Source organism: Podarcis vaucheri (assembly GCF_965113315.1).
Source record: "Podarcis vaucheri genome assembly, chromosome: 17".
Classification (NCBI taxonomy): domain Eukaryota; kingdom Metazoa; phylum Chordata; class Lepidosauria; order Squamata; family Lacertidae; genus Podarcis; species Podarcis vaucheri.
This window is the reverse complement of record NC_138755.1, coordinates 15,653,833-15,680,968: the sequence shown is the minus strand read 5'-3', so window position 1 is coordinate 15,680,968 and position 27,136 is coordinate 15,653,833. Positions and strand designations below refer to the sequence as shown.

General features: G+C 45.5%; 1 protein-coding gene across 3 annotated transcripts in view; it reads left to right on the top strand.

Annotated features, from left to right (window-relative positions):
- ADAMTSL1 (ADAMTS like 1) overlaps positions 1-24,943 on the top strand; it is a 486,607-nt gene extending 461,664 nt beyond the window's left edge. For all 3 annotated transcript variants that reach the window (XM_082204524.1, XM_082204522.1, XM_082204523.1), the window contains 6 exons: positions 3,024-3,224; positions 4,482-4,662; positions 10,827-11,034; positions 15,306-15,415; positions 18,239-18,459; positions 19,915-24,943. In XM_082204524.1, the coding sequence (XP_082060650.1) occupies positions 3,024-3,224; positions 4,482-4,662; positions 10,827-11,034; positions 15,306-15,415; positions 18,239-18,459; positions 19,915-20,021 (1,028 nt within the window). In that variant the 3' untranslated portion in view covers positions 20,022-24,943. The remainder of the gene's footprint in view (positions 1-3,023; positions 3,225-4,481; positions 4,663-10,826; positions 11,035-15,305; positions 15,416-18,238; positions 18,460-19,914) is intronic.
- Positions 24,944-27,136: the final 2,193 nt, after the last annotated feature.

Sequence of the window (27,136 nt, the reverse complement as noted above, 5' to 3'; positions counted from 1 at the left end):
GATGACACCCCACCCCACCCCCCAAGATTTGCAGTGTGGGAAATGTAGGCTCATATAGCTACCATGTGTAGCTCCAGTTAAATGCATGAAGGAGTTAAGACCATAGAGTAAGCTGTTGTGTGAGACTTGACCAGGTCACGGCCCCTTATGTCCTGTAACCGACAGCTAGTAAAGTTGTTTTTTTACCTTTTTTCTTCTATTTGCTCTCTTACACCATATGAACCCAATCAGAGAGGACTTCTGAGCTTGACTGCTTCAAGCTCAGGCCGTCTGCTCAGAAACATTTGCCACATTTTGTAAACTTAAGTTTTTCTACCTGAGTTTTTCTTGCTGCTGTGTAGAAAAACGCAGGACTCTGACCTTGAATGAGTTTGTAAGTAAACTTCTTTTAAACTTACCAAACTTTGTAGTCTATTCACTGCAAAGGGGGTAGAATGGGAAGCCACTATAAGTGAGTTAATAGTGGAATATTTAAAAGGTCTATATATCCCCATGCTTCCCTTGGGACGGTATGGGTATGGGTATGTAAAGGCTGTTTTACTTCCATAGGCTGTGCCCTTTATTTTAGATGAGTCTTGAGCAAAAAGTAGTTAAAATGTATGACAGATAGGAAATACAGAATAAGAGTTACTAGCAATAAGATGCATTAGGTGGGATTAATATTCCTTCCCACAGAATGAAAGGTCAGTCTTCAGTATTTTTTTTATATTTTATTCTCACTGTGCAAGATACTATGTTTTGTGCTAAAGAATTTATGTAGAATATCTCGCCAGTCAAGGGTGATTGATGCTCCTCTCACAGGTGCAAGTGAGAAATACATGTTACTACTTTCATAGATATCAGAAAGGGTGAGAGAGAGAAAGAGAGAAATAGGAAAATGTATCACTGCACGTGCTGCAAGAACAGGGGACGAGTTTTAATTATTTATTTTCCCGTTGTTGACTTCGTGGTATTTCCATTATCTTATATATTGGTTTTGGAAGAGGTAGTAATAGCTGATGCAAATTAAATATATAGCGATGAGAACAAGGCTTGACTTATTTGGCAACCCAGAACTTTGTAGGAGATGAAAAAAAGGGGGGGAATTGGCTGAGGACAAACTGAATTTGGCCTTCAGTGTAATTGTTGTGAACCTGCGGGTGTGCTTTTATACATTCTGTTCCCATCTGCATCATGCATAAAATCTATGAGTCACTCTGGGCCAGATCACGGCTAGCCACAATGCGAAAGTTACAGGCATGGCACGCTGTGGAGGCAAGAGCCCTCGTCTGCTGTGCACAGAACCTTTCATAGGAGCCAAGGCTTACCGTGGTCTGTGCAAGTATCATGTCCCCGCTTCAGAGCCGTCAGCTGGGGAGAAATGGTGCAAGCGAAAGAGTCTGGCTTCATGAAAACAGGCCGCAAAGAGCACTGATGTTTTTATAAGACCTGCCTTGGCGTTTAGATGTGTCATACCTAAACGAAGGCTGGATGTAATGCAATATATTGGGGGACGTGCCAGAACTGGTGGCCTTGGCAGGGCCCACTTCTGGTACTAACCAGAAGTGGGCCCTGCCAAGGGGTCCTTGTACAGTGGTACCTCAGGATCTGTTCCAGAGTCCCGCTCGCATCCTGAAGCAAACGCAACCCGCGACTGAGCAGGTCGCGATTCACTGCTTCCGCACATGGGCGTGCTGTCATTTTGACTGTCTGTGCATGCGCGAGCGGAGAAACCCAGAAGTAACACGTTCCGTTACTTCCAAGTCGCCACGGAGCACAACCTGAAAGTGCTCAACCTGAAGCGTATTCAAGAGTACAGCGATACCTCGGGTTGCAGCCACTTCAGGTTGCGTTTTTTCGGGTTGCGGACTGCCGAAACCCGGAAATACCAGAGCGGGTTACTTCTGCGCAGATGCGGGTTGCAAACATGCATCCCATACGAATCACGTTTGCAACCAGAGCGTCCATTGTAATGATCATGGGTGGAAGAAGGGGGTGCGGTGTGTATGGACCGCCCCGGGTGTCACCACTGAGGGGGGTGACAAAATGCCGGGCGGCACTCACCACAGGGCCTGCAGTGCGCCCGAGCCACACGTCTCTCTTGGGAGTGAAGCCGTGGCTTGGGTGCGCACAGGCTCCGCGTTGCTCAAACGGTCCGCCTGCTGCCTCCCCCCACCCAAGCTGTAGGGCAACTGAGTGGGAGGAGGCAGGCAGACTCTGGAGGCCCTGTGGTGTGCCCTGCCCCTATGGATGGCTCACCCCGCCACTGGGCGCCTTGCCCCAGGCACCCGAGCAGCTTCCTCCGCCACTGGTAATGATTTGCAGGGACTCACCAGCCTTGCCATCTTTATTATTCTGACCCCATCCTCGGTGGATGTCAGGAGTGGGCAGGGGCCCTCAAATTTCAGCGGCGCCCTATGCAACGCTAACAGTCGAGGGACCCTCTCATGCTCCATTTTGCATCGTTGTTGCTGTGCAACACCCTGTGGTGTTGGTGCCCGGTGCAGCCAAACCAATCACATTACAGTGGTACAGCTCTGGATGCGAACGGGATCCATTCCGGAGCCCTGTTCGCATCCAGAGCAGAACGCAACTGGTGTCTATGTGTGTACAGGTTGCGATTCGCCGCTTCTACGCATGTGTGTGGCATCATTTCGAGCATCTGCGCATGCGCGAGCAGCGAAACCCGGAAGTAACACATTCCGTAACCTGAAAATGCTCAACCTAAAGCAACTTCAGCCCGAGGTATGACTGGACTCTAAAAGTGCCTCTGGAGTGGGGCCAGTCTAATGGAGACAGCAACTCAGAGCTTACTGCTATTCTCTTGTAGGTAGCGTCCATTTGGTGATTGGTTTGCAAAGGATCTATTTCATGATCTGTATTGCTCTTTGTGTGAATGTCACTGGCCATTTTGAATTGAACAGGACAATGCAGATATGAATGTTTGTCAAGAATATGGAGCTACCATCTTTGGGTTCTCTGCTGTCGGGGACCAAGTTTGCTGGGATTTGATATGTTACCGTCCTTTATTATTATTTTTTTAGGCTGCCCTGTGAATGGTCATCCTGCTCCTAACATTACCTGGTTTCATGCTGGTCAGCCCCTCAGCATGCCTCACCATGTGTTGTCGTCTGGAGAGATTATTCAGATACTGAACATCAGCCTTGATCATCAAGGAGAGATCAGCTGCATGGCTCAGAACGAGGCAGGGTTGCTCGTACAAAAAACATCTCTGACAGTCCAAGGTAAAAACTGCAGCTCTAGATTTTTGGAATTGGTGTAATGGCATAGGTAATACAGTTGTTGTTTAAACACACAAACAAACAGCATACAAATTTCATGTGGAAGCAGTCAGTTTCTGGGCAATAGATTATGGATTTTAGAATATTGCCAACAGAGTCAGTTAGCTCAAAGAAGAGGACACACTTCACCGGCATTCACAAATACCAAACATTTATAAACTACGGTGTAATGTTAAGGATACCCAACCAAAGCAACTTTTGAATTACTGGAGTACCTCCACGCAGTGCCAGATTTACGTATAAGCTAAACAAGCTATAGTTTAGCATCCCACTCTCTTGGGGGTCCCAAAAAAATTTAAAGGAAGAAAAAATCTGGATGTACATTTCCAAAATATAAGATAAAAAACAAATAAAATAAAACCTACCTACAGCAACAGTGTTTTGTGTTGTGTAGGTTCCTATGACGTAAGTCATGGGCCCTGCCTGCTAGCCTGCTCCCTCAAATATCACTGGTTTGCTTCTTTCTATATATAGGGTGCCTACATTCTGCATGTACTGGTTGCATGGCAACATGGGCAAATGGCTTGAGATACCTATGAGGTCCATCAATTACCATATAGCATATATTCAACACAAAAACAGCGACCATTTGTTGTTGACAAAGGACAGCTGGACATAGAAAGGGCCCCATTACCTTCAGTAGCTTAGGGCCTCCTCAAACCTAAATTTGGCTCTGGTTACTTGCATCAAAAGGGTTGTAGTGGTGGAGGAAAAAGCCATTTCCAATAAATGGCAATGACTGTCAGGTTTCCCCAACCTTTTTGGACATGGGATCACATTTGGAAATCTAAGGAACTGCTGCAGGTACCACAAAACACGGCTTTCACGGAATGTGCATTAATGGACTCTGAAAATGCCTCTTTCTTGAATGAAGGACAGAGGGTGAGGAGTGTGTGCACTATGTAGAAATTCACCTACTCTACAAAGATAAAATGTACATTTGTTGCTGCACCTACTTCTGCCTCTGACTTTGCCCACCACTGGTATGCGGCCCTCAGAAGGTTACCCAGAAGACAACATGGCCCTCGAGGGTTAAAAAAACCTTGCCCACCCATGACCTATAACCATATAAATATATTGATGCAAAAAAAAAAAAAACCAGATGGGTTGAGAAGTTTGCTGCTTTTACACCTACTAATAAGCTCTATTAGATCTAACTCTGTTAGATCTTTTCACCTGGATGTTTTGCTGCTCTTGCAGATTACTGGTGGTCGGTGGATAAGATGTCGCCCTGCTCAGCCTCCTGCGGTAACAAGGGCCTGCAGTATCACCAGCTGAGATGCTTACTGGACAGAGCCCAAGTCAACAACTCCCACTGCATGGAGAAGCCCAAACCGGCTCTGCAGCCGGTTGCTTGTAACAGACGAGATTGCCCTTCGAGGTTCGGACTTTCCCCTGAAATGTATAATTATGTGCTACAAAACATCACTACAAAGTCATGATGGTTCCCTTCTCTAGCTAAGAGTGTGCTGCTGACCAAAAGGAGGGACGCAGGTGGCGCTGTGGTCTAAACCACTGAGCCTCTTGGGCTTGCCAATCAGAAGGTCAGCGGTTCAAATCCCCATGACGGAGTGAGCTCCCATTGCTCTGTCCCAGCTCCTGCCAACCTAGCAGTTTGAAAGCACACCAGTCCAAGTAGATAAATAGGTACCACTGTGGCAGGAAGGTAAACAGCGTTTCTGTGCTCTCTGGTTTCTGTCATGGTGTCCCATTGTGCCAGAAGCGGTTTAGTCCTGCTGGCCACATGACCCGGACAGCTGTTTGTGGACAAACGCTGGCTCCCTCGGCCTGAAAGCGAGATGAGCGCTGCAACCCCATAGTTGCCTTTGACTGGACTTAACCATCCAGGGGACCTTTAAAAAGGTAAAGGGACCCCTTAGGTCCAGTCATGGCTTCCAGGTCATGTGGCCAGCATGACTGAGCGCGAACCAGAGCAGCACATGGAAATGCCGTTTACCTTCCTGCCGGAGCGGTACCTATTTATCTACTTGCACTGTGTGCTTTTGAACTGCTTGGTTGGCAGGAGCAGGGACCGAGCAATGGGAGCTCACCCCATTGCGGGGATTTGAACCACCGACCTTCTGATCGGCAAGTCCTAGGCTCTGTGGTTTAACCCACAGCGCCACCCGCGTCCCTAGGGGACCTTTACCTGTTTGATAATCAAACATTGATCCACACCATGCATGGAAAGCACTATCAATGCACTTTTAAACCACACAACTTTCCTTAATAATTCTGTGGTTTTGTTAAGAGTATTGTAAAATGTAGCTCTGTGAGGGGGGGAACTACAGTTCTCAGGATTCTTCGGCAGAAGTCATGTGCTTTAGTCATGTGTTTTCAACATGTGCTGTGCGCATTCCCAATGCTACTGAAGTGCAGATTGCACCGCAGGATCGAAACTGCCTGGTGGTTGTGGTTGTTATTTATTAGATTTATATACTACCTTTCATCACAAGATCTGAGGGCGCTTCACAGGATGAAAATACAAGGTATAAATGCAAGTAAATAGTTAAAAACAATAATGCCCCTCCCGCATCCCACAAACACATTTAAAAGGCTGTAGATAGAATATTAATCAGCATTATAAAGCAGCAAACACACACACACACACACACATAAATTGGTAACCTGCATTAAATAAAGAGTTCCCTGCCGGCAGTCAAGTGAGGACACTCTTGTAAAAAAACAGAGAGAAACAAGGTCCATATGAATGCAGGAGGCAGGAGAAATATTGGGTGAATCCAGCTTTCACAGTCACATACCGTATTTTTCGTTCTATAGGACGCACATTTCCCCCTCCAAAAATTAAGGGGAAATGTGTGTGCGTCCTATAGAGCGAATGCAGGCTGCGCCGCTAAGCCCAAAGCCAGAACAGGAAGACGGAGCACTGCGGAGCGCTCCGTCTCGCTGCTCTAGCTTGGAGACGGTGCCTTCACTCCGCTGTCCTGCAGAAGCTAGCAAGGCTGTTCCCAAGCCAGAACAGCGAGAGGGAGGGCTCCGTCTCCCTGCTCTAGTTTGGGGGCGGCTGCGCGCAAACCTCTGTAGGGCAGCGGGGCGCTGCGCTCCAAAGGCTTCAGGGATCTTTGAGGCTGGCGGTGGAGGAAAGCAGCCCTTCCCCCCACCGCCAGCCCCACAAGCTCTGGTGAATGTACCTTGAATGCACCTTGTTTTAGAGGGGGAGAACAAGAAGAAAAAAATCCCTGTTCTCCCCCTCCTATGGTCCGGTGCGTCCAATGGAGCGAAAAATACAGTAGTTCCTTTTATGAGACGGCTTGTAAAAAGCACAGCTTAGTAAAAGAAAGCAATAATTCTCAGCACTTTCGGAGACTACTGTATTCTGTGATCTGTTTTGTTATGACCAGCGGTTTTAAATAAACAAACTGAGCCAAACTGCAGGCCACACTCCCCATGTTATTATGCAGTGTTATCTTAGACATAAATATTCCTAGACTTGTGCTTGGGAAGAGACTAGATTTTTCAACCCATCTTTTGGAGAAAATGTAGGCTGCGTACATACTCCCATTTACTCTGCATGCACTACGCTCCCACGTCTGGTTTGGGAAGTGATGTAAACATGTAAAATTAGCTACAATCCATATCTACCCTGTACAGTGGCGTGCAGTCAGTGGACATGGGGAACTAGGCTAGTCTCCTAAAGGTTCCTGGTAAATTAGAGTATTAAAGTATTAAAGCCTGGCGCTTCCTCCCCAAGAGCTGGAAAGCTTGTGCCTAGCTCAGAGCGGGAGGTGCGATGCTCAAAAAACACGACGTTGGGGCATCACACACGCAGCATCGGACCTCCCAATTGCCTTTGCAAGCTGGAGCATCTGGCCCTAACTGTTCCCCTACAAAAAAATCACTGCACGCCACTGAAAGGCACTCCTAGCCAATAATAATAATAATAATAATTTTTCATGTATACCCCACCCTTCCTGGTTCAGAAAACCGGGCTCAGGGCAACTAACAACAAATTTAAAACACTTACCGGTAATTGATGCAACAAAAAACAGCTTAAAATACCGTATAAAACGTGAATAACAATAAATTCAAAAATCAAAAATCAATTTAGGGGGAAAAGCCACCCAATAAACATTAGATGATCATCAGGGTTAGCTGGCTAAATTAGTTCTATTTGAGCCAGCGAGGAGAATTACCTGTGGGATCCCAGAGTGGGTAATCTTCATAAAAAGGGGAAGGGGAGGGAAGGAAGGGGAATGAAAGATCAGGCTAAGTTCAAATTGAAAGCCAGGCGGAATAGCTCTGTCTTACAGGCCCTGCGGAAGGAGGTTGAATCCTGCAGGGCCCTGGTCTCATGAGGCTACTTGACCCTCAAGTGACAAAGATGGATCCAGGACTGCCCCCAACCTATGCCCCTGTTCTTTACGAAGGAGAGCAGCCCCGTCCAGGACAGACAAGTGGCCAACCTCTCAGACACAGGGATCACCCACTTCCTGTGCCTCTGTATTCCCAAATGTGCATGCTCCCAGAGAGAAGCTTGCTATCTTTTTTTTTGCTCCTCCTCTGCCTTTTCAACTCAGGTGCCGCGCTGAGCCGTCCAGACTTGGCCACGTGGTTCAGCTCCCTCTTCACTAACCACAGGCTGTACAGCCAAGGTTTTTTCCTTTGCTACAGCTATTGGTTAGGGGGCGCAGGTGGCACTGTGGGTTAAACCACAGAGCCTAGGGCTTGCCGATCAGAAGGCCAGCGGTTCGAATCCCCGCGATGGGGTGAACTCCCATTGCTCGGTCCCTGCTCCTGCCAACCTAGCAGTTTGAAAGCACTTCAAAGTGCAAGTAGATAAATAGGTACTGTTCTGGCGGGAAGGTAAACGGTGTTTCCGTGCACTGCTCTGGTTCGCCAGAAGTAGCTTTGTCATGCTGGCCACATGACCCGGAAGCTGTATGCCGGCTCCCTCGGCCAGTAAAGCGAGATGAGCGCTGCAACCCCAGAGTCGGCCACGACTGGACCTAATGGTCAGGGGTTCCTTTACCTTTTTACAGCCGTTGGTTAGCAAGAAGAGAGCTCGACCGCCAGCCTGGGTTTGGACAACAGAATGCTAAGTCGAACATTTGCTCAGCTCAATATGGTGTGGAAGTGAAGAAAAATACGGCAGAGGAGCAAAGTGGTTGCGAGCTGCTCTCCAAGAACCTGCACGTTTGTGTGGTCCCCGCAAGCCATTCGCTGTGTCGTGAGAAACCAGGCCAACGTAGACGTTGTGGAGCAAAGGTCTATCAGGGGCTGTTTCCAGTGTTTCATGACTTCAGAATCTTTTTTGACAATAGCAGCAGCAGCAGCACAGCTGCCAATAGAAACAAAACAACAAAAGCAAAGATTTGCATGATCAGCTTGGAGTGGCCATCTTGGGAATAACTCCCTTTTAGTTACTTTTCCATAATGTTCCACACATCTCTGCTTTAGACAAAGGATGGCCAGCTGAACCGTAAGGGACAACTGGGACCAGGAGAGTGTGTGAAATATGAAACTTGCTCATTAATATCAGCAAAATTCTGACTTGCTGGTGGGAAACACATTCTGCAGGAATGATTTATGCACATTCATTCGCCCCTATACTAAGCTGCAGCAGCGCCCATGCTGCTTTTACCGACTCCCAAGAAACTGATGAAATGTGCATAAGTTGGGAAAAAGAAAGAGGTTGGAAATGCAGGGCTGAAATTTACAAGGGACAGAAAAACCTGTGGATTTGACCTTTCCAAAGAGCAGCGTTACAAAGACAGGGGAAGTGTGCTTTCTTTGTTTTGGCAGGACCTGATAAGTTTCGGGGGGGGGATATTTGGGGTGGGGGGAGTCCTGGTTAGCAGAAGAAGAATAAAAGCAAATTCACAGCTGCAGAGTTTGCATTTTTATTTAATTTAAAGGGCAAGAAAGAGAAGTCCTATTCATGTTTACTTGGAAGTAAGTTCCTTGCTTCCTATACTGTACATAATTTTTTTGCACAATTTTTCAGCCTAATCACAGCCTAAGACTTCCCTCAACCCCTTCTAATGGTTTTCTAAATTCCTCTCTATTTTTGCATTTTATTCAATGGTCCTTGCTTCCTAGTTAGGACTGCAGCCTAAATTATATTGTCAAATCACAGCACCACCCCACAAAGGAAAAAAAAGAAACAGTTCAAGTATCGTTATAATGTATATTCTTGGCCTGCCAGTGTCATAGAACCTTAAGAATTAGCAATGCATCAAAAATTGCATTTCCTAGGGATGAAATAGAAATGGATGAATCTGAACATTTCAGTTGCTCATTTTCACAGTCTTAAGATAAATTTGCCTGAGATCTGTGTCACTTGACAAGTCCTGGTGAACATTCCTACCATTTAAATTCACATTTCTCCTAACATAATTTTTTTATGTTCTTTTTTATGTATTTGGAAGCAATTTTCCCTAATATGTGTGTTTGTACGTTATTTTTTGCCGAAATATGCATTTTTATGCCCACTTTACTCATAATATATGCACTTCATTACATTATTTTTTTTTTGTTGGAGAACTGCATCACAAAATTCGGAGAAGTGTGAGTTTTGAGAGATGGCTGTGTTTCGGTTCTCACGTTGTTTTAGGGAGGGCGAATTAAGTGGGTTCACATTGAAATGGGAACCAAACCAAAATTCTCCCCACCCCTACCTGCAACAAAAGGTTGCAGTGTGTCGTCATCATCACACCTAATTGGCGTGTTCCTATTCAGGGTGCCAGTCACGTGCCTCCTCCTGGATACAGCAAGTTAAGCCAGGGACGCGGGTGGCGCTGTGGTCTCAACCACAGAGCCTAGGGCTTGCCGATCGGAGGGTCGGCAGTTTGAATCTGCATGACGGGGTGAGCTCCCATTGCTCAGTCCCAGCTCCTACCAACCTAGCAGTTCGAAAGCACACCAGTGCAAGTAGATAAATAGGTACCACTCCAGTGGGAAGGTAAATGGTGTTTCCATGTGCTCTGGTTTCCGTCACAGTGTCCTGTTGCGCCAGAAGCAGTTTAGTCCTGCTGGCCACATGACCTGGAAAGCTGTCTGCAGACAAACACCGGCTCCCTTGGCCCGAAAACGAGATGAGCATCGCAACCCCATAGTCGCCTTTGACTGGACTTAACCGTCCAGAGGTCCTTTACCTTTTACAACAAGCTATAAAGAGTGGGTGTAGAAGATTAAATTCCTCCCATGCCTGTTTTTTCCCCCAACTGACAGCTAGTATTCAGCACCTCCTGGGCATTCTCATTCTTCGGCAGGTGTTTGAAAAAGTTGCGGCTTTTTCCTTTTTTTTACTTATGTCTCCCCTGTTGTTTCTCGCTGGCCCCATTTTGGTTGCGCTTCACTCAGCACCTACCACCTTGTTCACTGCTAGAGAGAGAGAGGTTTTTTGAGTTTCTCGAGTCCCACTGGCCTTTCACAGAAGGAGAAGGTGAGAATCCTTGTTAGAATAAAAGCCAAGTTGACTGAAAGTGTACAGTTTCAGAAGGAAGAGAAGGCAGGTCGTTTTGCTACACACCTGTGGCTCACCCACCAGTAATTCTTCTTCCTTTCCCCTTATCCTTGTGCTAGATGGATGGTGACGTCGTGGTCCCATTGTACACAAAGCTGTGGTGGAGGCATCCAGACCCGTCGGGTGACATGTCAAAAACTGACAGCTGCAGGCAGCTCCATGCCCATGTCAAACGACGCATGTGCTCAACTTTCCAAGCGCCCAGTAGACACCCAGAGCTGTAACAGACAGCTGTGTGTCGAGTGGGCAACATCTGCCTGGGGGCAGGTAAGTACACGCAGCTGCCAGTCATTGGGAGCCAGTGTGGTGTAGTGGTTAAGAGCAGTAATTCGCAATCTGGGGAACCAGGTTCGCTTCCCCGCTCCTCCACACGCAGCTGCTGGGTGACCTTGGGCTAGTCACACTTCTCTGAAGTCTCTCAGCCCCACTCACCTCACAGAGTGTTTGTTGTGGGGGAGGAAGGGAAAGGAGAATGTTAGCCGCTTTGAGACTCCTTCAGATAGTGATAAAGCGGGATATCAAATCCAAACTCTTCTTCTTGTTTGGGATTGTGAGGAGGTTAAAACAGAGGTTGAGAATGCATTTTAAAAATTGGGTTGGTGTCTCTCTACTAGATAGCCCTGTGCAAGTCATCATCCCAGTTACCCACCTGTAAAACCACGGTGACCTGCCTCTCAGGATTGCTTCAGTGCAGGCAAAAATTAGCATTTTAACATGGGTGTGTGTGTGTGTGTGTTTAAAAAGTTTGGTGTATATTAATCATAATAGCATTAAAGGAAATTGTAAGCGCATGTTGCTGTCACTCTTGGTTGACCCTAAAATGACGGCGTTAAGCCATATGTTTTAATGGATGTTGTTAAATATTAGCTGCACAGGGAAATTAAGTTTAGAGGAACCCAGTAATATCCTGATAAAATTATAATAGCCGTATGACTGCATCATCTGCAATATCCGGCCCATTACTGAGAATGATCACAGCATGGTAAGCCAATTTGAAAGAATAGCAAATAAAGTACGTCTTATGTCAGACAGGTAAAAAGGCCTTGTGGGTCAACTAGCAACGTTTATTCTACAATTCCTGATGAACCAGATGGACGTATAATTCCCTGGTTAAAAGACATTACACATTACATTACTGTCCGTTACACAGTATGTGTTGAGCTGCCACAATGAGGGCAATGCTAGCCCATCCTGAAGAATACGGTTTGGTGGGGTGAAGAAGGATTGCAGGGTATCCTATGGCCAAATCAGACTTATTATCAGCTTTCATTTAGCTGATAACAACTGCATTAAAAACATGTTTATGCGTGCACACACACAAATTCTGCTTTGGTAGATTTTAGAAAATGTTCCCTCCAGCATTGATTGACTTATCATGCTGCCATTTATTTAAAAAGGATCAGATCTTTCCTTGAAAAGCTGTAAGCGAATGGTCTAATTTGTACTTTCCCTGGAATGCCAGGTAAGGTTTATGTCTAGTTCCCCCAGAGGGATGGCTTTTAGTTTATAGCATCCCATGATGTCATATCCAAGCTCAATTATAAAAAGTTGTATGAATTCATCTGTTTCACCTGACCTTTCGGCTTTCTGATATAATATTTCTCCAACCAAAGAACCGGGAGAGGAGTTTCTCATGCATTGTGTAAATTTACAAGGCTCCATTCCCAGGCAGGCCTACAAATTGATTATTCTGATTACAATTAAGAACAGATTACTGGCCATGGATCAGTGCCATTTCACTATTGTATCACACAGTCCACTCAAGGAGACATCAGGTTCCGATTGGCCAAGCTCAATGATTACCTTTCCCAAAGTGCAGGGAAAATAAGCAGATTACGTTGTCCCCTCTGCAAACAGACCTTCCCTCCCCTGTCTCCTATCATTTAGTTTTGATGTAGGTGTCGTGACAGCCTCAAAGGCAGGAATTCCATGTAATCATTTCTCATAAGAATTAAGTACGTTCACTGTAACTCCAGTTTCACTCGTGATGGTTTGCAGTGGAGATATTTGAGACTACGGATTTGAAGTCTAGGGCTGAGGAATTTGAAATGCTGTTTGGGAGGCTGGCCGTTCAGAGTAATGGGAGTCAAAAGTTCCCTTGGGTGCATTGAGTCCCCTCTGGGAAGTAGTAGCTCAATTCAGGGTTGGATTGGCTCTAGAGCTTTGGGGTGTTCCCAGCATGATCGATCATTCCACTTCCAGACAATATAGTCATTTAAGCAGGCAATGTCCACAGTATTTGGTGAGGAATCAAGTTGGAGGTGATATCTGGCAATGAGCAGGAGCATAAGTCAAATCAATAGTCCTAATCCTGCAACACTCAACAGAACAAACCCCACCACTTTCAGCAATGTCGCCATTCCAGTGGGAGGACAGCTAGCCGGCAGCTGACCACATCAGACCAAAGGGTGCCGGACAATATCCACAATGGTGTTTGTCTGGAATGAACCTACAGCTCCTCCATCCATCTCCAGTCTTGCCAGACCCCTCCAAGAGAGCTGGGGTCAGAAATGCAATGGTACACCTACTAGATAGAGCAGTTGGTGGAGCACATTCTTCAAGAAGAATGTGGCTCAGGGATCTATTCTACCTTTACCACATCCAAGAAAGATAGATCGCTCAGAACGGTATTAGGCCTCAAGTTTTGCAGCCAACTCATAAAAAACCACCGTTTTCAGATGGAGACGTTACAGCCTATTCAGGAATATCTCCAAAAGGGGGGCTTCATGTCTTCTGACTATCTGACAGAAGCCAACCTGCGCATTGTGGGAATGTCCAGGGTGGCAGGAGAGGAAATATTGTTTATTAATATCCTTCCTAATTTGCACTAGCAAGTTCCTTTACTTAGCAGAGTTTACATTCCCCTTTTTACATGCACAGCAGATAGCTGGTTGCAGGTTCGTGTGAGCCTCTCACTATTATACAATTCAGTCTGTCTCAGATTGAATTGTACGTTCATGGTAAGTTCCCTTGAATCCCTCTTAAAAGAATAAAGATGTCACAATCTTATTCAAAGTCAATAAAGGAAGTTTACTCACATCAGTTCACAGTTGGGTTCCTGAAGGCAGACTTAGTTACAAATATGTACATGTGGATCTACCCCATATGGAGGAATGATCCCAGTGCTTCTGCTGGCTGAGAGTTAGCAGAGCAGTCCTAGCTGAAAGCTGGTCAAACAAAGAAGGAAGTCAAAAAGAGAAAGTGTTCTGCATGACTCTTCCTTTTATTACCTGGACAGGTAAGGTCACACCCTCCTTCTAACACATGCAAAGGAAGGATGCTCCAGCCAGGAGGAACAGGAAGTTTTGACTGGCTGGACCAAACATTTCCCTGCATGTCGTCTCTAGCATTACAAGGAATGTTGTACTTGACTGATTCTCATGGATCACATCCCACACGCATTCCTATCTTTGCACCACAGCACAGGTTCCTCATGTTTGCCTACAACGGCTTTCACCTCCAATATGGAGCAATCTGGTTTGCCCTTGCCTCAGCCCAGAGAGCTTTCACCTAGGTAGTGGCTGCTTCTGTGCCTATTCCCTTCTCCTTACCTCAAGGACATGATGATTGACTCTGCATCCCTGCACCAAACAACAGAAGACTTCATGTGACCTTGTTGGTCTTCTAGGATCACAACTTGATCAACTATGAGAAGGCCAAGAGGCTATGAAATCTGGCAACGAGCAGGAGCCTAACTGATATATATTTCCACTGCAGAGTTCTTTTTAATTATTTTCATTTAGGCAGATCTGTAGTCATTACCCATTTTTCCACACTGAGGGGAGTTTACCTTAGATCTGTGGACAACCCTTCCATGAAACTCTTTATGAATTCTCATTCACGACTTTTGTTACGTTTCCAGGACTTGCATTAATTGTCTCTTGCTTTTTGGTTACTTGTTTTTAAGGGGTTCCCTGTAAATTATTAGTAAAACATCCGGCAAACGGGATAGAGTGACATTTGCCGTGTGGATCTCAAGCTGCAGGACAACAAAATGGGAAAGTGAGAGGGGACTTTTCATTTGTCCTAAACTCTTGAATTTATAGCACCAACCAAGGCAGCTTGAAAGGCTAATGTGTTTACTGTAGCATCAGTTTTCAGGGGTTCTGGCACACAAAAGTCCATGCTACCATTAATTTCCTGGTGCAACAGGACTCTTGTTGGTTTCGCTGAAACAGACCACCCTAGCTATGCTTCTGGAATTTAACAATAAATTATTATATCATACATCTCCCAGGCCACAGATCCGTAGCAAAAGACAGGGAGCATCTGACTCATTTGCAGTGTTCCTTTAGCAGTACTGAAAGAAATGCATGCTATTTCTTCGTTCTGCTGCAGCCCGCTCAATTTATGACCCACCAAGCTGCATTCAATATACCAGCCACACCTCTTTTACAATCCTGGACGAGCAACAAATAAATATTTATCAAGCCCTTGGTAGATTTCGATACATGATTGGTAGGCTGCATTCTTTGATAATAATAATAAAAATAAATAGTGCATGTCTGTTCTAAGTGTCCAGTTGTCTTTGTTAACAGTGTAATGGACCATGCATTGGATCTCGACTGGCTGTACAACACAGGCAGGTTTTCTGCCGGACTAGGGATGGGATATCTGTGCCTTCCGACCAATGCAGCTCCCTTCCACGGTAAGCCCTGCTGATATTTTCAGAAACTGACACCATGTTTGCCAATTGTGACATAGCATTATTTATGTTTTGAACTTTAAGTTTTAATCCTGTTGGGGGGGGGAATTATTTATAGCCCACCCATCTGGCTGGGTTTCCCCAGCCACTCTGGACAGCTCCCAACAGAATATTAAAAGCACAATAAAACACCAAACATTAAAAGCTTCCCTAAAGAGGGCTGCCTTCAGATGTCTTCTAAAAGTCAGGTAGTTGTTTATTTCCTTGATATCTGATGGGAGGGCGTTCCACAGGGCAGGCGCCACCACCGAGAAGGCCCTCTGCCTGTTTCCCTGTAACCTCGCAGGGAGGGAACCACCTCGGAGCTGGACCTCAGTGTCTGGTCTGAACAATGGGGGTGGAGAAGCCCCTTCAGGTATATTGGAATACTGTGAAGCTCCTTGACATCTGACAGGAGGCGGGTGCCACCACCAAGAAGGCCCTCTGCCTGGTTCCCTGTAACCTTGCTTCTCGCAGTGAAGGAACCACCAGAAGGCCCTCGGAGTTGGACCTCTGGGCTGAACGATGGGAGTGGAGACGCTTCTTCAGGTATACAGGACAGAGGCTGTTTAGGGCTTTCAAAATCAGCACCAACACTTTGAATTGTGCTCAGAAACATACTGGGAGCCAATGCAGGTCTTTCATGACCAGTGTTATATGGTCTCGGCGGCCACTCCCAGTCACCTGTTCCCTGTGGAGTGCGAGCTACAACTATATATCTAACATCATCCATTATCACAGAGGAATGCAAATGTATTCCCTCATATTTCCTCATATTCCCTCATCTTTCCTGCAAGATCTAGTTACCTTGAATATGGTCACTTCATTACCCATGATAATGAGGACTTATGAAGAGAGTGAAATAACTCTACTGGATTTGATTTATAGCTCATTAAAAAAGAAACCAAGGCAAATCACAGTCTGACTAGCTCATCCTCTTCCCTAAGCAACAAGCTTGAGAAGGGAAATGCCAATCCTAGAAGTTCAGTCCTCCCCTTCCTTTCCTGAATCTCATCACCACAACCATGAGAGCAGACGGAGCTGGAAAAGAGAAATCCCCAACCTGCCAGCATCTCAAGGAGGAAAAGTCATCAGGTCCCTGTTCGGGAAACATTTGTCCCCCAAGCAAGGAGACAGGAGCTGGACAGGGAGAAAGCCCATCCTGTGGGATGGGAAGAGCGGAGCCAGCATTAGTAACAAAGCAAGAGCCCTGCTAGATAAGCCAAAGGACAACCTGGCCCATCATCCTGTTCTCAAAGTGGTCAACCAGATGCGTGTGAGAAGCCCACAAGAACCCTGATCCCTTAAACCCCACCCAGTTCAATGCTTCATCTAACAATTTCACCTGTCTCAAAATAAAGTCTACCAATATTGAGAATGCCTGAAGGAAACGTTACGATTTGCAAAATGAATAAATCTAGGACAGAGTTGTTGTTGTTGTTGTTGTTTAGTCATTTAGTCATGTCCGACTCTTCATGACCCCATGGACCAGAGCACACCAGGCACTCCTGTCTTCTACTGCCTCCCGCAGTTTGGTCAAACTCATGCTGGTAGCTTCGAGAACACTATCCAACCATCTCGTCCTCTGTCGTCCCCTTCTCCTTGTGCCCTCCATCTTTTCCAACATCAGGGTCTTTTCCAGGGAGCCTTCTCTTCTCATGAGGTGACCAAAGTATTGGAGTCTCAGCTTCAGGATCCGTCCTTCCAGTGAGCCCTCAGGGCTGATTTCCTTCAGAATGGATAGGTTTGATCTTCTTGCAGTCCATGGGACTCTCAAGAGGACAGAGTACTTGTTGCTTTAGGGATGGATGGATTGGCTCATTAAAGGAGAAAATGAAAACATTAGCCAATCCTCTTCCTCTCTTTTCTTACTGGCGGACTATGTTTACATGTTATGATTTCATGTGGATGTAGAAAATACTGCACACACAATTCAGCTTCCGGAAAAGCTCAACTTTTCATTTTATAAAGGGGAAGTGCCCAGCCCTTATTGTTAGAAAGAAATGCTTGGATGCTGGAACCCTGGAAGCCAGAGGGCATTGGCAGGATTCCAGTAGCAGAACCCTGCGCCTTTCACAGATCCTCGCCTTTTCCTTTGACTTGCAAAACCAGAAGCAAATATGCAAAGTCGTACAGATGTCAGAATAAACTGTGCAAAATGATGGAAAGAGAACTGGGCTGTTTTACTTGCCACTGTGGCATCATTCAATTTGGCTTACTTGTACGAAGGCAGGAGTAATCTTGAACAAGAAATAGGCTGGCCACTTTTGAAGGTCTTTTGCTCTTGTAGTCATTTGTGACTCCTCTTACAACTTCGTTTCGGCTTAGCAATTTTTTCAGGGCACCATTTGCACGGTTGGCTTTCGGTTAATGGTTTGTTGCAAGAAAAGGGTTAGCACTCTGCTGAGTTTCACTTCTGGGCTGTTAATACTTGGTGAGTATGCAAAACTAAGAGGGCCCAACCTATTTCCTGTAAAAGCTACTCCTGCCTTGGTCCACTAGAAACACAAGTAAGCCAACCCAGCAATACTACACTAGAGAAGCAAACCTAACCTTCAAGTAGGCACATTTTCATTGTGCAGATACTGTAGTGAATCATTTCATGTGTTTGTGCGTGTGTATATGCAGAGTATACATCCTTCTGGTTGATTTGTCAAGACAGGGGACTGACTCTGGTTTGACTCCTACTTGGCCAGACAAGGGTCAGCCTTTCCTGAAAGGCTCGTACAGGTGTTGTTTTTAAGAATATTTCTGCAGTAGTATTGTATCTCTTCTGTTTGCCAAAAGGCCTCTGAGCACGCAGAACTGCTGGACAGATGCTTGCGGAGTGCACTGGAGGGTCAGTCTGTGGACTCTGTGCACGGCTACCTGCGGGAACTACGGCTTCCAGTCGAGACGAGTGGAATGTGTGCGTGTCCGCACCAACAAACCCGTGCAAGAGCACTACTGCGCCTGGAGACCGAGGCCGGCTAACTGGCAGCGTTGCAACATCACTCCCTGTGAAAATAGTACGTCTTTCTAACTTAGCACTACAGTCGCTGGGGAAAGCCGCTGTCTGAAAATGCACGTTCTGAGGACTGGTTCACATGTCGTCCTCTGCAGGTGGTCATAGCTGGTTGTGCATGAATTTCACTACACTGCTGATTCCCCAGATTTCTAATCAGATTATATATGATAAAGTTCTCATCACTACCTGGCAGAACATCATGAAAGACTAGCTTCCAGAACAATTGCATGTAAACCACAATTACATTACAGTGTTACCTCGGGTTAAGTACTTAATTCGTTCCGGAGGTCCATTAACCTGAAGCACCACTTTAGCTAATGGAGCCTCCTGCTGCTGCCACACCGCCGGAGCACGATTTCTGTTCTCATCCTGAAGCAAAGTTCTTAACCCGAGGTATTAATTCTGGGTTAGCGGAGTCTGTAACCTGAAGCGTATGTAACCCAAAGTACCACTGTACTATAGTAAATAAAGCTCTGTGGTTATTCTTTATAGTCATTGTCGCAGATGTAGTTTGAAATATGTACTGATTCATATATATGAATGTATATTTGCATAATTTTTTTTCTCACAGCTCCTTTGTTTTGGAGTTCTAGAGAGGCCCCAAGATTCACCTTGCAAGCTGTGCATTTAAAAAAAACTATGATCTGTTTCTGCATCGTGCCATGCACTCCCCCGTTCAATCTGTGTTTCAGTTTAACCTGCATTTCAGGCTTTAACCTGTTCTGTATATATATTTTAAAAGCTGTGTGTTCCCCATTCACTATAATGGAGTACAGTGGTGCCCCGCAAGACGAATGCCTCACAAGACGGAAAACTCGCTAGACGAAAGAGTTTTCCGTTTTGGAGGTGCTTCGCAAAATGAATTTCCTATGGGCTTGCTTCGCAAGACGACAATGTCTTGCGAGTTCCTGCTGGTTTTTTCCTCCCCCCCCCCTTTTCTAAGCTGCTAAACTGCTTATCAGCTGATCTGATCAGCAGATAAGTCGCTAAAAGCCGCTAAATGCCGCTAATAGCGCTAATCCGCTAATCCATCAATGGGCTTGCTTCGCAAGACGAAAAAACCGCTAGACGAAGAGAATCACAGAACGGATTCTTTTCATCTTGCGAGGCACTACTTTATCTAAAAACAGCTCTAACTTTCTCCGCCTTTGGACAAAGCGAATGAAATGTTCAAGCCCAAGAGCCCCTGCAGATTGGATTAAGCCTGCCAAATTGCAGACAAAAACGTTATGGGGCTTTTTTGGGTGGGGGGAAGTAAATGGCCAATAGTTCTGTCTTAAGTTCTGTGAAAGAAATGGCCCCAAATGTTGCAACGGTAATGAAATGATAGGAAGATTGGAACTTTGCAGAGAGAAGCTGTAAAACCAGCCAACATATGAGATGCAAGGCAATGAATTCTTCTCTCTCTTTTTCTTATGCAATAATGCAATGATTCTCTCTTTTCTCTTTTTCCTAGTCGAGTGCAGAGATACCACCAGGTACTGTGAGAAGGTGAAGCAGCTGAAGCTCTGCCAGCTCGCGCAATTCAAATCAAGGTGCTGTGGGACGTGTGGAAAAGCATAAGGGTGGCAGGCAGAGAACCATCTGATGAATTTGGCACCACCAGCCCCCCCACCTCTGCTTTGTTACTGAGAAGGGCTTCTTCATAAAAAGGAAAAATTGGAAATGGAATGGCCTTATCTTCCATTTTATTTATTTATTTTTTTCCTCTCCCCCCCCCTTTTTCTGTTTCCGCTTTTTTCAAAATCCCTTTCTTAAACTGAAGTCTTTGTAAAGACCTCGACAAGGTTTCCCTTCTCTAAGGAGGTTGGGAGACAAACGCAGCAAGCCACAGAATTCGTTATGAGGGTGCAGACCAAAAACAAAAGGAAAGAGAGCACCAGAGAGAAAAGAGTCTGGAATGATGGAACGCCCTGGAAGACTTCAAGGCTGCCCTTTGTGGACAGAAGGAACCTGCGGACACCGACCCTGAGCAACTGGGCTCAGCAAACGCCTAGCGAAATTGCCAGTACCTTGAGGTCAAGAGTGGAACGCGACATTCGCCCCTGCCCAAAAGAAGGGATGGCAAAGTGAAAGGAAAAGGGGTTGTCGTGTTGAAGAATGGATTAGTCTTCGGTTGACCCTGGAAGGCTTGCTCACGTAAGGTGAATAGATATGACCATCTGCTAAAAGGAGTAGCTTCCCATGTAGTGCATTTCACCACGTGGACATGGGAAGGAACAGCCACCCACCACTGGGCGAAGAGGAATTTACCCTGTACCATTGCAGTCAGAAATACGGGGAAACAAGGGAGCGGGGAAATTCTGCTACTCGCCACTGGGGCAGGGATGCTGCAGCCCAACAGCTTCCCAAATGGTTGTGTGTTCATGTGCTCAGCAGTTCCGTATATTCATCTGCCATGGGTTTTGTATAGCTGTTTCTCTGTTATGTTACCACCTGGGCCTCCCTGCTTTTGGTTTACGCTCAGGAGGCACAGGCCAAGTCTCAAAATACTGCATTGGCACAAGCTCCATTTCAACGTGGCATTAAAAACAGGGGGAGCAATGCAAAGGGTATATCCGTTAATCCCAGTCACCAAAAAGAGAGTCTTGAAAGAAATGATGCTAAAAGGCTTGCCCTCTTGTCACATTTCAGTTAATTTCTGTTCATTGTCCTGGTATTCCGCCTGACACATACTGTACAGTCGTACCTTGGTTTTCAAGCAGAATGCATTCCGGAAGTCCGTTCAACTTCCAAAACGTTCAGAAACCAAGGCATGGCTTCCGATTGGCTGCAGGAGTGTCCTGCAGCCAATCAGAAGCCACACCGGACATTCAGCTTCCAAGGCAAAGTTCGCAAACCAGAACACCCACTTCTGAGTTTGCAACGTTCGAGTTCCAAGTTGTTCGTGAACTAAGCTGTTCAAAAACCAAGGTACGACTGTATAGACTCTTGTTTTTAAAACACACACACACACACAAAATATTCTCAATAAATACTGAATATGTGCAATGATATTCACATACTAATAGGACACTTGATCAATTTTAGACCAGATGAAACTGGAGGAAGACCCTAGGTTCAAAAATCCTGAAGCAATTATCAGGTTTAGCTGGTGCTAATAAAAATTAAATTGGAACATAATTGAGAGTTAATGATTAAAATAGAATCTAGATTGGGCAGTTGCATAGATGCAATAGTGCATACTGAGTGTTAAAAAAAATTGAAGAATATTTGATAGTAACAGAGGTAAGTGGGGGACCTAGTCCAGAAAAAGAAATACCATGAGACATCTGTAGCTAACAGTACAGAATAAAAGTATACAGGTTAAAAATGCAAAAGTGTGTAACTCTTGAATGTGACTTGAGATTCGTACAGCGCAGCAGTCTCCACCCACCCGCTGGCCCAGAATTGGCACACAATCAGGTATTTCTCACTATGAGCACATTAAGGTTAAACACACCGTCGGAATTCCCACGAGTTCAGCATCATGTTTAAAACAGTAGCACCTGACCATGCAGCATGGGCATGTTAGTACACCTGGACCATCGATCCATGGCATGGGGCCACAGCATGGATTGGTGCGAATGGCCTACTTTAACCATGATGCTGACTGTGTTGCTTCTGGCAAAGGTAAGCGTTCCCGTAACTGGGGGAACGTGGCTGTGCTGCCTTCTCATTTGAAGCAGATCTCAGACAAAGGAAGGACAAGATAAATGTTGAATAAGGATAGGACTATCAGTCTAGGTGGTCCCTGAGCCGCACGCCCACTTTAGTAAAACATACGACCAATAAATGTTTTTGGGGTCAGGTATGAAGCAGGCTTCAGCTGGACTACTTTGACCAAAGTCTATGTGCATCTCATGCACATTTTGAGATTCGGAAGTGTGCATCCAACAGACTCTCACAGCTATTTCATAGTGACTATCTAGGTGCATGCTTTTCCCCGTGAATGGCTCAGTTAGGGTTTGGCAGGTTTGCTTCCTGCAGGTTGTCAAATACCGTATATTTTGCTCTATAAGACTCTCTTTTTCCCTACTAAAAAGTAAGGGGAAATGTGTGTGCATCTTATGGAGCGAAAGCAGGCTGCGCAGCTATCACAGAAGCCAGAACAGCAAGAGGGATTGCTGCTTTCACTGCGCAGCGATCCCTCTTGCTGTTCTGGCTTCTGAGATTCAGAATATTTTTTTTCTTGTTTTCCTCCTCCAAAAACTAGGTGCGTCTTGTGGTCTGGTACGTCTTATAGAGCGAAAAATACGGTAGGTGTTGGCCCACAACACAGCTCATGTTGGTTGCGTGAGCATGACTTCCAGGCTGCAAACAGCAGGAGGGCCAGCAGGCGAGATTGTGGGACTGCAGCCAGTATACCTGCACAGCAACCTATGCAGCCTGCAGCCCCTGGACCCAAAGTGAAGCAGAAAGAACAAGTTTCTGCAATAAATAGCATTGCTCCTATGTGTGCTTTGAGCTCTCTAGGGGATAGGCGAAGACCACCTTTTGCATTCTGACCTGTATCCATCACAATCAGCGCCGTTTCCATTCCAATGCAGTTCAGTTTCTGCCAAATGCTACATTATGTCCGCTAGTTAATGTACCTTACACTCGTTTCAGTATAAAGGGAACGCCAAAGCCATGTTTAAAATGCCGTTAACTTGCGTGCTTGTTTGCAGACTCAGAAACGGCAGCAATGTGAATGAACACTGATCTTACTTGCTTGATCCATTTCTGCTGCTGACTGCAGACAAACACGCAAGCTGCAGCAGATTCCGCTTCCTTTTCCGTTTTTGTCAGAATTCCCCGACATCCCTATAGGTGTCTAGCGGATTTATATATCCGGGCTTTAGTGCCACAAAGTGCTGCACCTCTTCAAGCCAAGGAAAATAAAAGGCTGTTTAGAAAGAAGCCCCCACGTCAGTGGGGCAAGGCAGCGGGGAGGCCTGGCTTGCAAACCTTTAGCTTTGTGCGGCTCTCGTCCTTTGGTTGAGCACCAGGCTCTATAAAAGGGCTTAGCTGTGCCTCAGGTGTCTCTGTGGGGGCCCAGGGCTTGTGCTGGAGTCATAAAATGCAGCTCAAGTGCTGAAGGTAGCATTGACAGGTTGCAGCTTTTATTACCTGCCAATTCTAAAGCAAGTCTGGAAGTTCTCTGGTGAGGCCAGCATCAGGTCCGACAGATTAAATTGCCTCCGGTTTTGGGTCATTCCAAAATGTATCTGGCAGGGAATACGTGTTTTCTCTCTCTCTCTTTCAGATGGGTCTCTGAGCTATTGTGTTGCTATGAATCAAAGCGACGTTTATTTAAAAAAGAAGAAGAATGTCTTTCTATGTATGTAAATGTATCTTTTTTTTGTATATTTATTAGAATTTCTTGTATAAAAAGTGCAATATGAATAATTGTACATTATGTTGTTCAGATGAACCTATTTAGAGGAGGAGCTATTCTGTTATCCCTCTGCAATGTGTTTTTGTTGTACCAGTGATAATGTATATCCCCTCCCCTCCCCAAATTCTAAATCAGCACTTCTTGTTTAATATTGACTGAGTTTCAGCGTATACAGAGTAAATTGCAACAAAGTGGGAGGCAAGGGTGGAGTGGTGTTTCTTTAATTAATTAATTAAATTTAATTAATTAATTTAAAAAAAACAAACCAAGGAGTTACCAAGAGAACAAACAGCAGCTTACTTAATAATGACGTGGCGGCTGTTTTCCGACAGCAATAACGGGCAAGAAATGCAGCGGTAATATCAGCCTTTGGTAGGGTTGCCATATTTTGAAGAGCAAAAAAAAGGACGCCACTGTGCCAGCCATTCAAAGCAAATAAATGCAATTTGACTCAAAAATTTACCCCTGAAAAAGAGGACGTGTCCTGGAAACAGAGGACACATGGCAACCGTGCAGCAGCCACCTCTTTTATAGTCATCATGCAATAACTCTGCTCCAAGGAATCTTGGAGCTTAAAGCCCCGGTGGACCAGAATGCCTGGGACTCTCACCCAAGCAGACTCCCCCCCCCCAGGAAAAAAAAATTAGCGCAGAGTGAAGCTCCACACACGCATCCCTTTGTTGCCCCCTTCATTCATGTGACGCTGCGCATGGGCATCTCAGTGGGGCCTGCGCCTGCAAGGACTCTCCAAGGCCATGCAAATAAATCAATTCCTACAGAAATCAAGGATCATACCGCTGTATTTCGTGGTGCTGAATTGCACTCAGAGGCTGACTCGGCCGCTCTGCCCCCCTTTGCACACCATGGCCAGGGTCCTCTGCGCAGAGCGCTTGTGCTAAGTCCCGCCGGGGCTTGCAGGTTTGCTAACTGTGCAAAGGCTTGCAGCCTATGAATGTAATTTCAAATGTAATTTGTCTGATGAATTGCAACCTGAGAGCATCAGTGTACATTTATTAGGGTTGGAAAATATTACAGGAGGCGGCTTCCCTCCCCTTTAAAAAAAACAAAAACAAAAAACTTGATTATATAATTTTTTTTGTACAAATAATGCATCTTATTTATTTACTCCCTCTTGTCTCGTCTCGTTCTTTATAAACCATACGGACACCTTGGAATTCAGAAACAGCTCAGGCTTCATTTCTGTCTGAGATCTGAAGAGAAGTATCAAAACCCTTAGGCTGTGTACGTTTAAAATGCCTTGCCCCCCCAAAAAAAAATCTGGGAAATGTAGCTTGTTAAGGGTGCTGGGAATTAGAGCTCCATGAGGAGAAAACTACAGTTCTTCATATTCTTTGAGAGAAGAGATGTGTTTTAATAGCCAATTTAAATGTGACCTTAGGCTTCGGTTTCCAGGCGAGAAGGTGGATTTAACATTAGGCAAATGACTTAAGTTTCCTTCTCCAGCACCCTAAGGGACCCAAAACTGAAACCCTAATTACAAAACCCAAAGTACTGCTGTGCAGATGAGAAACAAATAGTAGCCATGGTGAATGATAATGCAGCAAACGAAACTCCTTAATATCTGCCCTCATGTCAGCCATCGTTATCTGCCTGAATTTAAAGGGCACCAAAAAGAATTTTGGCCCACTTTTAAACCGAAGGTTCGTTGCACGTGAACAATCCCGATGCCAATGATATATTTGCCAAATTGGGGGGGGGGGCTGGGGACCAGGGCTTTCCTCACCAGCTTCCTTCTGCCCAACAAGCGGTACTGCATCCCACTTGCATCGGATTTACAAGAGGAGGGATAGCACCATATGAAATGGCTTCTCGCTTATTTTATGGCAGCCTCTCCCTTTTAAGATACCAGAGTGAAGCTTCTGTCCTGGGAGGCTTGTTCTTGGCTGAGCTTTGTTTTTATTATATATATATAAGTAATGTCAACACTGATGCGCTTTCCCCAGGTTCAGGCAGGAGCATCTCCCAGCCCTACCGGGAGATGCTGGAGATTGAAACAGACCACCTGCATGCAAAGCATTTACTCTACCACTGAGCTTCCAAAGCCTGATCCTAAACATTTTTATCCTTACATACTCTCCAACATTTCTCTGATGGAAATAGGGACGTCCTATTCCATAATCATAATTTTCTTATTTATACCCCGCCCATCCTGAGTGGTATAAGCCACTCAGGGCAACTTCCAACATATATGAAAACTTAATAAACATTAAACATTAGAAAACTTCCCTATAGGTAAAGGACCCCTGGACAGTTAAGTCCAGTCAAAGGGTGCTCATCTTACTTTCAGGCCAAGGGAGCCAGCATTTGTCCACAGACAGCTTTCTGGGTCATGTGGCCAACATGACTAAACCGCTTCTGGCGTAATGGGACACCGTGATGGAAGCCAGAGTGCACAGAAACGCCGTTTACCTTCCCGCCGCAGCGGTACCTATTTATCTACTTGCACTGGCATTCTTTAGAACTGCTAGGTTGGCAGGAGCTGGGACAGAGCAATGGGAGCTCACCCCGTTGCAGGGATTTGAACTGCTGACCTTCCGATTGGCGAGCCCAAGAGGCTCAGTGGTTTAGACCACAGCACATCCCCATACAGGACTACCTTCAGATGTCTTCTACAGATTGTATCTCCTTGGCTCGGGGGGGGGTGCATAACTCCATACCCTCTGAAATTTCTCCGATTAAAATAGAAACATCCCTATACCCTCCAGCATTTCTCGAATGAAAATAGTGACATCTTAAAGAAAAGCAGGACATTCCGGAATCAAATCGGAAACAGGGACGGCTTCTGTAAATCCAGGACTGTCCCTGGAAAAAAGGGACACTTGGAGGGTCTGTCCTTACATAAATCCAATGTTCACAGGATAGTGGTCTTAGGTTCCTATGAAAGCTTATCATGGCTTAGAGTTCTTCCTTCAAAGGACTAAATGCTATCTAAATCTAAAGCAGGCATGCCCTTCACTTCATCACTTTGAAAAAAGTTTGGACACCACTGATAAAGGGTAAAATAGCTGATAATCTGCGATAACAAACAAATATGGTGCATATGTGTCTGGCTGAGAAGGAATTAAAGTGCTGGGAGAGGCTGTGATTTGAAATACAAAACATTTGCTTTTGAGTGGGTAATTATTATGATCGCTGTGGCTGCACGCCCTGCACTGTAAATATGCTTTCAACAAAATCATGTGGGAATTGAGAAATCAATTTCTTCTGCACACCCGGGCGCTCCCCTGATCCTATAAAACAGTCTGCTGTCTCTCGGTCCCTCATGACCATTGGGATGATCTCATGCTTCAATCCAGAA